This window comes from Ceratina calcarata, unplaced genomic scaffold (assembly GCF_001652005.2).
Source record: "Ceratina calcarata isolate Rehan_Ccalc_2016 unplaced genomic scaffold, ASM165200v1 scaffold284, whole genome shotgun sequence".
In the NCBI taxonomy this organism is placed as follows: domain Eukaryota; kingdom Metazoa; phylum Arthropoda; class Insecta; order Hymenoptera; family Apidae; genus Ceratina; species Ceratina calcarata.
In genome coordinates this window covers 50,539-63,764 of record NW_017150726.1, presented here as the reverse complement: position 1 = coordinate 63,764, position 13,226 = coordinate 50,539, and the positions used below count along the sequence as shown (strand labels likewise).

General features: G+C 37.9%; 2 protein-coding genes across 4 annotated transcripts in view; both read right to left on the bottom strand.

The window, feature by feature from the left end:
- Window positions 1–13,226, bottom strand: part of GluRIB (Glutamate receptor IB) — a 107,235-nt gene that overhangs the window by 44,249 nt on the left and 49,760 nt on the right. The gene's annotated exons all lie outside the window — the stretch shown is intronic.
- LOC113464173 (facilitated trehalose transporter Tret1-2 homolog) overlaps window positions 3,025–13,226 on the bottom strand; it is a 14,609-nt gene continuing 4,407 nt past the window's right edge. Inside the window, exons 1-6 of one of the 3 annotated variants that reach the window (XM_026812479.1) lie at window positions 12,575–13,183; window positions 5,768–8,421; window positions 5,461–5,601; window positions 5,001–5,369; window positions 4,054–4,856; window positions 3,025–3,238 (exon numbers count right to left, since the gene is read on the bottom strand). In XM_026812479.1, coding sequence (XP_026668280.1) covers window positions 3,089–3,238; window positions 4,054–4,856; window positions 5,001–5,369; window positions 5,461–5,503 — 1,365 coding nt within the window. In that variant the 5' untranslated portion in view covers window positions 5,504–5,601; window positions 5,768–8,421; window positions 12,575–13,183 and the 3' untranslated portion in view covers window positions 3,025–3,088. Of the gene's footprint in view, window positions 3,239–4,053; window positions 4,857–5,000; window positions 5,370–5,460; window positions 5,602–5,767; window positions 8,422–12,574; window positions 13,184–13,226 lie in introns of those variants that run through there. The other 2 variants (XM_026812478.1, XM_026812480.1) reach the window with 2 other exon arrangements.

Genomic DNA, 13,226 nt, shown 5'->3' with positions numbered 1-13,226 from the left:
ATATATTAAAATGGTATATTTTTCAAAGTATTTTCAGTATTAAAAATAAATACCTTATGAAAAGATCTATTAAACTCTGTATATTCACATGTTTTCGTGCATTATCAAAACATCAATTACAATAAAAAATTTTCAGTATCTGAAAAGTTCCACGGTACATTTTTAATATCAAGTTTATAAATAATACAATATAGGACTTCGATGCACGACGTTTTTTAAAGCAATACGATTATTTTTAACATAATAATTTAAACACGTTCCCAATATTCGCAGATTCAGGAGCTTTTACAAGATAATGGTTTTTTAAACGCGACTCTCCCCTGTCGACAAAATAAATTCCCAACCGCTTTTGTTCTCTACGGCTGATTTTTATTACCTCTTTTTAATAATCGCGAAATGCGTTTTTCACCGAACACGAAAACGCACGACTATCAATTGCGACCCTCGATTTCCGTGCCAACATATCTTTGTAGTCCACCACAATCGCATTATATTCGTACTCTTTTTCAGCCTTCCCGTCCGTTGTGTGTATGAAAATTCATTAATAGAATGTACATTTTCATGCATCCGGTTATAATTAACTTATAAGCAGTATACGTCATTTTTAAAATTCTACAGAAAATTATATTATTTCGTGTATTGTATATTTCATAAATAAAATAAAGAAGAATTTACCTGAACTCTTTTAAATCGTATAATCGGCAAAGAATATTTAAATCGCTTAATCGAAAGAATATAGCTGTACTAAAACAGTTAATGCATCATTGTTTCACCAAGTATAATAGAGTCATCTTTTACTGATTCTATTAAAATAACAGATTACTTCATCGTACTGACATAATCATCACGTCATATCATGAAGCAAGAAAATATACAAAAATGTTAAATATGTAAAAGCTGATTGCCTAATTATGTCCTACCTTCAGCAGAAAAATATAGACATCCAGTACTGAATTTGTTGATCCTGATTCAGTTTGTGTACATTGGAACGCTTTTCGTACAACACGTAGAGGTTCGTCTTATGTAGTTATGGACACATGGGTGTACTGTCGTGAGCCTATCACATCTTGTACTCACTGAGCGCACGCACGCGAGTGTTAATGCGTTTCCATGCTCGAGAATCGACCTCGCATGTGTTTCGAGTACGTGTAAACGTCTGTGCGCACGGGCGCAGGAGCGTACAAGATCAAGATTGATAGGGTACGAGTCGCAACACGTACGGAGCATCCACTTAGCGGTGCATTATCCGGATGAGAATGGGTGCACGCTTGCACCTCTTACCCAATGCAACCAGCACCTAATCCTGATAATGGTAGTTACTTGTCCGCGAAGAAACAGCCGTGAATCTCGCGCTAATCGACAATTTCGATCGCCGTGCAACTCGAGAAAAAAGGAAACCCAGGATAATTGTATCCAGTTCATTTTAATCGTATGCCAAGTTGAGAGGATTATTAATACTGTTTTAGGCAGAGCGCATAGAAATATTTATAGTAATTTAGATGACCACTTTAGAAAATACTGTTTTGAATCCATTTAGCAAAAAGGTATCAAGTAAACGTAGTTCCGAAGCATAACACGTAGATCGTTTCAAGCTTGACTAAATTTATAGACACTCCAAGCTGGAGAACATTCCAAACCGCAGCCAATTTCGTTGTCGCCGGTCATTCACCAAGAAATCCCGCGGTGCAACGGTCGGGATTATTCGAAACTGACGGACTACCCCAACAGAGATTACTAAAGAGTGGTGAACATATGGGACTTCCTGTTGCACAAAAAATCTACAATTTTTGACGCCCACTAGAATATATTGCCACCGAACTGAGAAATAGAAAACAAAACACTCGTCGGTGCTGAACAGTTGCCAAATACAAAAAAGGTCCTATGCAATTTCCTTCTAACTCCATTCGTTTTTAAGCAATAATTGGCGATGAACGAACTAATAAAATAATCGATAGTCCTGAAGTATTCGAGATAGAAGAAAATTGTATACGACCTTTCTTGCAGGTAATAGCAGTAATTACAACTTTTATTTAAAGCATTTTTCGAAATTCCGAGAAAAACAAATTTTTAGTTTTTCGATATTTTGCTTTACTACCGACTATGTTTTGTATCACTGAACCCAATTCGCTGTCCTAGTTTACACAAGCACTGACACTCTGTAATAGTCGTATCTACTCGGTGACCGGAGGAACCAATCGACCGATGGGAAGAAAGAAAAAAGGAAATCCGAGCCGCGTAAACCAGTAAAACCATCACCCAGGAAAATTTCACGTGACGCGGCGTGCGCAAACAAAATGCGCGGCGCGTCCCGTTTTAAATAAACACGCCACGAGAAAGTTGTAGCCATATCTATGTACTATGTACCACCGAGCATCGTTCGGTTAGGGGTGCATTTTTTAAACTGCTACTCAAACAGTTTTGGAGATCGTCTCTAGGCACGGCTGGGCGATATCGCTGTTTAACGATTCTCTCTTTGCAGACGGTGAACTTCGCGATCAAACGACTCTCACGGTCCTTTTCCTCTTTCGCGCTCATCTCCGTCTCCCCCCATCCCTCCCCCTCCCCGGTCGCCGTGCCGTCCCTCCCCTAACACAGTTTCGAGTGTAATTTGTCGAAATTACAGTTTGCCCTCTCCGCCGAGTCGTGTCTGATACCGGAGAATCAAGAGCACGTCCGTATTGATCACGGCCCATCTCCTCACTCGGTTCCTCGCATTTTTTCCTCGTACCACAACGTTCCGCGATCACGTACCTACAGGACCCTGTTTACGTAATCCAGCTGCGTTCTACGAGATTTTCGTGATAGTTTCCGACGGTGATATTAAGCTGTTCGAAATGGTTGGCATTTTGTATTTCGTTAAAATGTGAAGCTTTCATTGGTGGAGAGAACGTACAATTCTACCAGGCGAATTAATGGTTTTTGAACAAATTCAGATGAACTGAAATATGTTCCTTAAATAAGTAACGATGTGCTTGATTATCATACACTTTGATATAAATGAAAGGAAAAAAATTGTGTCAAATATAATAAAATGATATGTATTCTTTATTAAAATATTAAAAACGCAGTATTGAATTGTGATAAGTTATCAGTTCTTTTTTCGTAATTCTATTTGAATCTCTTCTAAGGTCTTCCCTTCAGTCTCCGGCACGTATCGATAAATTAGCACCCATATAATACAAGTAATAACAGTGAACACTGTCATAGGCATGTATGTACCATACGATTCTTGTAGCACCTAAAAATAAGTCGAATCATAACTGAATTTGTTATAGTATTGCACGTTTTTTTCATAGTTATATGTATTGTAGCCTGATATCTATTATAATCTTATATCGTTCCATTTGTTGTAATATTATATGAAACTATGTCTGTTAGAGTACTGGGTTACGTTCGTTAATACAGATTGCCGATGTTCTCTTGGTAACGAGAAGCGAATTCGGGTCGTCTTGGAAAAATATTTTGCAAGCTCTTCACCGTTACCGACTTCCATTAACGCGTTACGAAAATGTTTTTAGATTATTGACTTATCTCTCGAGCGACGAACGTTTCGATCTCGTTCTGCTCTGCTCAAAGCAACGAGAACACGAAACTGGTTGCCTCTTAAACTACGTAATTACTACTATAAAAATGTCATAATTGTCTGCAATTATTAGGTTCTGAGAATGTAAGAATATTAAGTATTTACGTCTACATTTTATCAAACAGTTCTAAAGTAATAGATTTAAATTCTAAAATAAAGAATATGATTTAATAGTGAAGAGCAAACAGTTTCAAATTGCAATAATAAAAAAATATATTCAACTTTGAAAATAACGAAATTAAAAATGTAACAAATCAATGAATACCATTTACTGTGTACTAAATCCAAAATGTTAAACAAGTAGGAAAATGAAATTAAAACAAATACATTGTTCTTTACTTTAACACTAATAGTAGGAAAGTACTTGTGTTCTAATCCGAGTAAAATGAAAACCGTACGACGACCCGAAATTTCATCGACGCGTGATTTACGTGTTGATTATATCGAGGCCGTGCGAAGCGAAGACCCACCTGATAGAGCTTCACAACGGTAATGCTGGTGATGGCGTAATAAAGGGAGCAGAATATCGCCGCGGGCACCTTCACGTCGATGTGGAAAATCTCGCCAATGTAGGCGAGGGGCACGGGATTCAACGCGATCCCGTATCCGAGGACATAAATCACCAGGAACACGCTCGGCACCCAGCGCAACCCGGAGACGTCGTTCCCGGCAGACATCAGCCCGAAGAAGATCGCCATCATCAATAGAGACGCGACGGCGATCGGCGCCGAGATCAGCAACAGCAATCTCTTGCCGGTACGCCTGACCACCAGCACACAAATGCTACCGGCGATTACGATCGTGCAACCGGTGATAATTATACTTATGTTCGACGAGATTTTGAAACCAGCCTCCTGGAATATGTGGGACTGATAAGCGAGAATCGGCGCGGCACCAGTGATCGACAACGCGCTGAGAACGATCACGGCGATGCCAAACGCACGACGATTCTCCTGTCTCCTGCACATTTCCATGAACGATTTCATGAACGTCTTTTTAATCTTCAGATCCTCCGTGGCTAGCATACGTTTGATCTCCTCCAGTTCTTCGACCACGTCGTCCTTTCCGAGTGCCCATTTCAACGTCTTCTCCGCGGACGTTAATCTGTTCTTTTTAGTGAGGAACACCGAGCTTTCAGGCAGCCAAATGAAAGTCATGAGGAACAATACTGGGACCGTGAGCGCGATCATGGACATCGTAAAACGGGAGACCCACAGACCGATCACGTAGGCGAGCATCATGCCCGTGTTTAGAAGCACCGCCATTAGAGTACCTGAATGATAATGCTCTCTATTTACTCTTAGGATCATTTTCTGATTCAATAAACGAGCACGACGATTTCGTCATAATAATTGTAATAAATTAATGATTGTAAATTATAAATTTAAAAAAGAAGGTAAAAAAAAATAAATAATACCTAATGGACCACGAGTTCTTTTGCTGCTAACTTCGCCCAGATACATAGGCATCACTGCGTATGTAATCCCGCAGCCAATACCAGCCAGTATCCTACCAATGTAAAGCTGCTGAGTGGTAGCTGCCAAGCCTATCAAAATCCAGCTTGCAATCTTTGGTATCGTGGCGAACAGGAGCGTTCCTTTGCGACCTATCCTGTCCATCAAAAGAAATGGCACCACCGTGCCGAGACCGATACCGATGTACATCAAATTCACTATCCAGACCACTTCGTCGCTGGACACCTTCAAAGGGTCGTCCCGCTCGAATTTCGGTATAATAGGAGTGCTCCATCCCTCGTTCAATCCGCTATCGATGATCAGCAAGTTACCTAAGTGACGATGAATAATTTAAGATCCTCCACGAGCCTTTTTATGATTTACTCGCTTGCTGTTCGCTCGATCTCATTAATTTTTACTCACAAATTATACCGATGAATATCTGTCGCAATATTTGACTATCCATGGTCTTACGTTCCCTTCAGATTTTATAATTGTAGATTGTTTTCAAACTAAGCGCCTGTCTCATCGACTTACATGGCAAGCGTGCTGTATGCGAAAAGTCTGCAGAATACACATTTGTTTTCAATTATGCGATTAATTAATAAAAAGAATTTATAATTTCTCATAATCTATAGATATACCACTACGAACTAAGTTCAGAATTTCAAATTTGTCATACGTTCGTCTGAATATCTTGAAGTCTGTTTCAATTAAGTGAATCAATTACCCTCTTTATAATTCTATAAACGAGTTCCAGCGATTTCACCGCATCGCTAAACCTGTGAAACGTTTGGAGCAACAGTCAGACTTCGTCGAACGGGGGGAAATCTCAGCCAGCGGTGGAGCGCGGCGAATTATCGTAAACAGGTAATACGCGAGGGTTTATCCGATCGCAGAGATAACGGAAATATAGCCGACTAAGACACTAACAGGATTTTGCGATACGTATCGCCTATCCGAGGCTGCAATAAGGAAACAGTATCGCACGTTTGTTCCAATGAACTACTGCTCGCGGTCTCGCTTTAGCTTCGATCCTCTTATTACGAGTCGAAGCTTTAGAGTCGATGTCTCGTTAGAGCCTGAGACCCAGGAACCAAGTTCTAAATTCTCTGCGGATTTATCTTCTGCTCTTTGAGCTGCTCAGTCTATTATCTTAAATTTATTTCCTTCCACGCTTACGGTGTTAGTTCTCCACATTTTCACGTATAGTTTTAGATGTCACAAATTCTTTTTATTGTTATTGTTTGACACTATTCAATGTACTATTATTTATTTTAGTATCTACAATGTTTCCATGGATTATTATTATTTACTATATATATTTTATAAAAGGATAGACACCAGATCCCATAAACGTTTTCAACTCCATATGTACACATGACTGCAAGGCTACAGAAATGTGAATGAAGTCACATTTTGTAGATCACAGAATTTATATATACTGCGTGTAATAACATCGTATTCAAAGTTCATAATCCTTTGATCGCGCTTCCCTGGTAATACTATTGTTACCAGGGACAATTAACTCGAGCACTGTATCGCCGTGCAGCATTTAATACGACGTTCAACGGCATTTATGCTGATCCCGTCAACCAGATATAACTTCAAAGATCATTTTATTGTGCGTTCGCGACTTTGAATTACTCGATGTGACGATAGAACGTCTCCCCTTGAAACGCTTCCACTCGAAAGCCGCCAATGCTGCCGCGAAAGCATGTAATGCTCCATTCAAGAAAACGAGCTTCCGTACCGAAGTCAACGTCCTCGCGTGCATTGCGATCATTACGCGTAGTAGTACCGCGTAGCAACTTTCCAGAAGATACCTTTCGCAAACGATTATACCGTAAATTGCGCATGTCGTTGCATCGACAACGTTTCACGGCACGTGGCGCATAAAAATCTGTGCCTCGCATTACGTCGTGCCGGGTAATTTCTTAATATTTCTAGACAGTTGGACCCGTGCAACAGCAGATCGAGTCCGAAATTCGCGTAAAATTCACGTATGCTCGCGCTTTAGACACATTTTGAAACTCCGGTTCCGTTGCAAAGCGAGGGTTTACGGCCGACGTTACGGCGCGCCCGTTATTAAGGGGTTGCAGAGTGAACGAGCCCGGTCCTTTAACCCGGATTTACTGTCTGTCGCTCATACATATATAGCACGCCCTCGTTCCGATCAATTTACGCTCGCCTCTTCGTCGTTAGCCGAAATCAATGGCGTTGTTCGGCTTTCCCAGAGAGTATCATTTTATCTCCAATTCCTCTTTCGCTATACATACCTTCCACGACTGCTTCCCCTTTTATTTCACTACCATTGAACACTGAATTGTTCAAACGTCTGCGCTCTTTATTATCTTCCATTTTCACATACAATGAAGTCGCATGCATCCATTTTAATAATAAATCATGTACGACAAAAAGGCGTTAATTTGCAAAATATTAATTCCAATTAATTAAATGCATATTGAACGCATATTTTCTACGCGTTAAAGCAATAACGTGTTCTCATGTATCGTACATCTATTATCATTATTTACATTTAATATATTATTATTGTATCATTACATATAACTAGATTGAATTCGAGAAACATTTTCATTAATTAAATCAATATCCAATTATGTTCTTAGTTAATAACATGTTATGTTAATTATTATATCACTCGTAAATCGATGCTAGATGAAGGGTACAGTGGCTTGAAGTTCAAATGTAGTGCAGAATTAATTATGTTGATTAATGAGAATGAGAATTTTTTTAGTGTTACTAATAAGCGATAATACAAGTAACTCACTCATATAATTATCGTCAGAATTGTTAACATAATTTTCAAATTACTGTACTATTATTATGATCGTTTTACATCTGACATGCTTTCAATTTACATTATAGTAATTTACAAAACTTATGTCAAACGTGATAAAACGTGCAAAATCAATACGAATAAATATTCAGAAATAATGCTTGTAACTTCGCTGTAGTATTGGCACAACCTATGCATGTTTAATCATCCATTTGTAATATTCTTGATAATGCACCTTCATTATTTTCCATCGTACCTTATCACTTCTGTTGTTATTATTAACGTATACATTCCGGCTGTTACTATTGCCATTCAATTAATCCCCAATCGCTGATAATACGGCACGTTAAGCGTTGTTCAGTTATTGGTAAATTTCCAAGCATCATTGTTCTCTTCGTATAAACAGTAAAACAACATTCTATTTGTATGCGAAATGAAACATTGCCCGTTTCTCAACAACCTTATTTCCTTCCATATTTTCATACCATTATGTGTCTCTTTGTTCTCAATTTTTATTTTAAATTAATTGGAAATGTTGAAAGTCGTGGTTAATACGCCTTCATTATCTAATGACTTCCAGGGAACTACGAGAAAAACCAACGATTAAACGGTTTAATGAGATTACTCCTAGCCTCCAGCTAAGAAAATGTTCAATTATGATGATAAACAGCGACACGTGATTTTTACGTAATTTCGAGATGCCTAACTATATAATAGCACTGTTTCATAAAATTAATCTTTCGTATTTAAGTAATGATGATCCTAGATAGATTGTCTACACGATGTTCTCCAAGAAGTTTGATCTAACAATAACACCTAATTCATGTCTATTGCGTAAGGTGTGGCTAAATTACTGCGAATTAGCTCGATTCCTTACTCGCCACGCTATTAGCATACAGCCTGTTCTTACTAAACGTTTACTACAAACCGCATTCAAGGTCTATAAATGATATACAAAGCTGTTTCGTAAAGTGGAATTCAAACTTTATTGGATTCTCAATCCTGTTTAAAGAAAGAAATAAGCAGTTATTAATTTTCTTTATGATACAAATAGATGCGTTTTCCATAATACGAAATAATATAAAATTTTATTTTCAATTTTAATTTTAATATTTCCGGATTCCAGTATGGAAAATCCCGCTGTTCTCTATTCATTATGAATCAATCTGTGCTTTTTTTTTTCACAAAGCAGAAAGCTCTGTCCTGCTTGCTGTTGGAAAATGCAATTGCGAAGGATTGTATTTTTCCATAGAAGCTTCCACGACGCGACTCCCACATAATTTATGGCGCTGTTTTTACAACGGTGAATATTTAGCTTACGCGAAAGAAAATCCAGCACAGACTTGCGTTTGAATTATGATCCCGAGTTATCTGGACATTCTTCGCGCGGCAGAAGAGCGCGATTAATAAATCGCGGAACCGGAAACGAAGTTACGGAGTCCATCTTATGATTTCCTCGCCAGTTATCAGCAATCTCGATCCACACGTTTCCATTTGCAACCATCATTTATCATTTCATGCAATGAACTCATGCAATTATGAATTGAATTTTTTTTTGAAAATCTTTGTATCAAATAAAAGTAATACGATACTCTGAATCAACTTTATAACTTTCTTCTGTTCTCCATAAAATTCAATTCATACACATTTGCAAATGCTCATTATTCGCATTTAGAAAGAAAAAATTAGAACATTTACGGTTATCCATTGCAACAATGTTAAACCTTGGTCCCCACTTCACGCTTCAAGTGACTTAAGCAATTACACAACGATTTCCTGATGTTAGGAGAGGAATAAAAATTTTCCTGTATTATTGCAAAAAGAAGGACTGAAAAAGAATTGTACGAAATTATTAGACCATGATGAACGCGGTAAGAAGTTCCGCGGATGATTTATTTAAAATGTCCGTGTTCTAGTTCCGCCGATCATTGCAAGTAAGTTGTTCCCGCTATGTAAATCGAGACTTGTTACACGAGGGAAAACTTTTCCGACGGTCGGGCCGGTCGTTCAGCGTGACGTTGATACACGGGAAGATATGATGCGCTACGTGAGACTGAGATTGGCTTCGTTACTCGTTGATTCGTTACACGAAGCTTGTCGCAAAAGTTGGCCGCGCGGAAAAGCCGGTCCGCGCGTCCACCCAGAAAACGAAGCACGTGAGACGCGAGCAATATTTACATACGCATACCGACTCCTTTATTGGTCCAACGCATGTACCCAAAGTACAATTTATCTACAATTATCGCGTGAAAGAATTTCGGAGTTACGTTCAGCTAACTTTTTGCAATCTAATAAAAATTGTCGTACAGATTTGTAGGAAATGTAAGTTTAAATGTCGACTAAAGATCACTCTTGCAATCCTAATATTTCACTCCAGGATTTAACGTATCTTTGACGATACAAGCTTTTAAAAGTCAATGCATCTGGATGACCACACGCAATTAATTTCGGAATAAAAACGAGGATCTGATACAAGCAAATACGAACGAGTGCGATACAAATGTGACGTCTGATTAGCGCGAGCATGACTCATGAATATTTGGGATTCGACAGGGAATTAACGGTAAAGATGAAAGCTACTCGGTGGCCATTTACCGGTGACGTGAAGGGTAATCGTGAAATCGCAATTAGTTAAATGTGACCAGGGCTCGCACTTCCAATTACGTCAACCTGGCCAATGCAACGTTAACGCGTCGATCGACGCGATGGCCAATACGTATGTATGCATACGCTGAGATTAGTCGATAACAAAAACGGCGATGGTGTAAATAACGAAGTTACCAATGATAGAATTCGTGGGAAATGCGCTAACCGCATTCGTTTCGTTTGGTGGTTAACGTTCTTGCATTGCTTTCCCTTTACCAACAGTAAATCTGTCGAATTATTTGAATTACCAAAATGAAAGAGTTTTAATTCTAATAAACAGAGTAAACTGAGAGGTATACGAGAGAATGTAATGAAAAAGAGTGAATGAAAGCTTGTCAATATTTTATTGATTGAATAATGGATTATGTTAATTTTAACAGAAATGGTGAGTCGTTTATTTCGATGATTGATGCTTGCAATGATAAATATACATTAAACTAGTTTAATGCAATTTATAATGGAGTAACTATACGATGCACAGTTACATAGTATATTACGCTTGAATTGTTACGTATGCATGGATGGCACAGATGTAATTATATATTTAATTGAACATAAATTTACTAGAAGCGGAAATGTCCCACTAGTTATATATAGTTTTGACACACGTAGAGTGTAGCTCCCTATTAACATTACATCAATTATCTTTACCGAGTTTGCCATTTTACAGCAAACCCTCAAACAGGCAAATGGTTACAGCAGCATCAATTCCACTTTTGCGTGCATGGTAACATGTTTTAATAACCGTAAAAGGTATCAGTAAGCCCGCATACAAAAAAAATTGTAATTATCTTTTATCATGGTTCGGATAGCACTAACCTGTGTTTAAGAGCTATTTGTGCTGCGTAGAGCGCAATAGTGCATGCAATATAGTGGAATTTGAATAGAGGGAAACCATAGAAAATCGAAGGTCTTCGTTTTACTTGAAATTAGTGATGCAAGTGTGTATGACCAAATGATTCGCACACAGTAACGACATAACTTCTCAGTTATACAATTCCTGGACGCGTTAATCAGTATCTTAAGTAATTTTATATCTTCGAGGTTCGTAAAAACTTTTAACAATTTTAATTACAAAGGTAAGATGCGAACTTTGTATGAAAATTACAAATTGTATTGCTTCTTAATTCAGTATTGAATTATATAAATGGGAATTAAATAAAATACTTATGTATATCATTAAGAATGTGGCATTTTTATATTGTTAAAATATTGATTTGCACAAGAGTGAAAAGATATAAATGAATAATAAGGTCAAGCTTGGAGGAATGCAATCTTGATAACTTTTGCACATTTATTGATAGCAAATACGATAATAAGTGAAACGCACAATTGTACATACAGTCCAGATTGTATGAGATTGAATTAGAAGATTAATCATGATAAATGTTTCCTCGGTATTTAATTCCATCGCGCTATATCCGTATCTTGAAACACATACCACGCACACCTGTCATTAATATGGTAATAAATAGCGTTAGAAACGAGACACTATATAAGTACATGTTACTAATCACATCCTGTAACACTATTACACAAACAGAAACCTGACTGTTGACATCATGGAAGACAGTTATATAATTAAAAAATCGTCAATTAGTCTAATGTGTTCCGACATTTGTTTATATAAAAGATTATTTAAATAACAATTTTTAAAGCAACGCAATGATACCTCGAGTTTCGAACTTGTTCCGAAAAACTGTTCAAATGACAAAATTAGATCGTGATGTGACACGTGGCTAATACTAATGCATAAGTAATTATCCATTCCACTGTACAGAATTATTGCACTCCACGCAGCGCAAATTGTTCTTAATTTCAGGTCAGTAATATCAGAATCATAATAAAAGATAAGTACAATAAGCGTCTGTAAAGTGATATCCTATCACAGTCTGCGTAACACATGTCTACCTGTTCATTGTTTTCTAATTGCTATTTTTTTCTTTTCATCAGTGAACGAAGAGAATTGCCCTAAAACTAAGGTAACACTGCATCTTGAATTGAAAGACAAATCATGATGTGACATCAAGGTAGAACACCTGATACGTCATTCGATTATCAGTTGTCGAAACGAATTAGGATGTAAATTACCATGTTAAGAGGAGGCTTGGATCCAGAGAATTTTTTAGAGAGAGTGCGATGACACGAAGCAAGGTCGCTTCTATTTTCAATGTTCCCTTCACTTTAGATATGATCAACACTCAACACTTGTCTGTCGGCTTTTCTAACATTTACGGATTCCAGTACTGTATATTAAATGAAGAACAACTTTCTTTTTTTGTTTAATATCTCGCGACCTAAAATCTTCCACAATCCTATCTTCTTTTGAATTAGGATGAGAGCACGTGTCTGACACGCGCGTGTCTCAGGAAGCGGCGGTGAAACGCGAGCTGCTCGGTGTCGATCTCATCCTCCAAGACGGCGAAGGAAGAAACTGAACTCGACTACCGATACAGAGACACGTGAAACTCGCGTACAGATTTTATTCAGGTTCCCACTCTCGTCTCCCTCTTATAAAGACGAACACCGATGCCTTTAATTACTTCCACACGTCCACGATGAAAGTCAAAATCGATGTGAGAAAAACGCGAGGTTCAAGGAAAATGCCAGTTTCACAGTTACACTGGGATTTACCACGTTTCCTGTTTGAGGAGAAAAAAACAAATATTTGTGGTCAGTTTGGAATTTGGCGAATTGAATTGCGAAAGAAGTAGTCTATGAATAAATGACAATTCTAATCTAA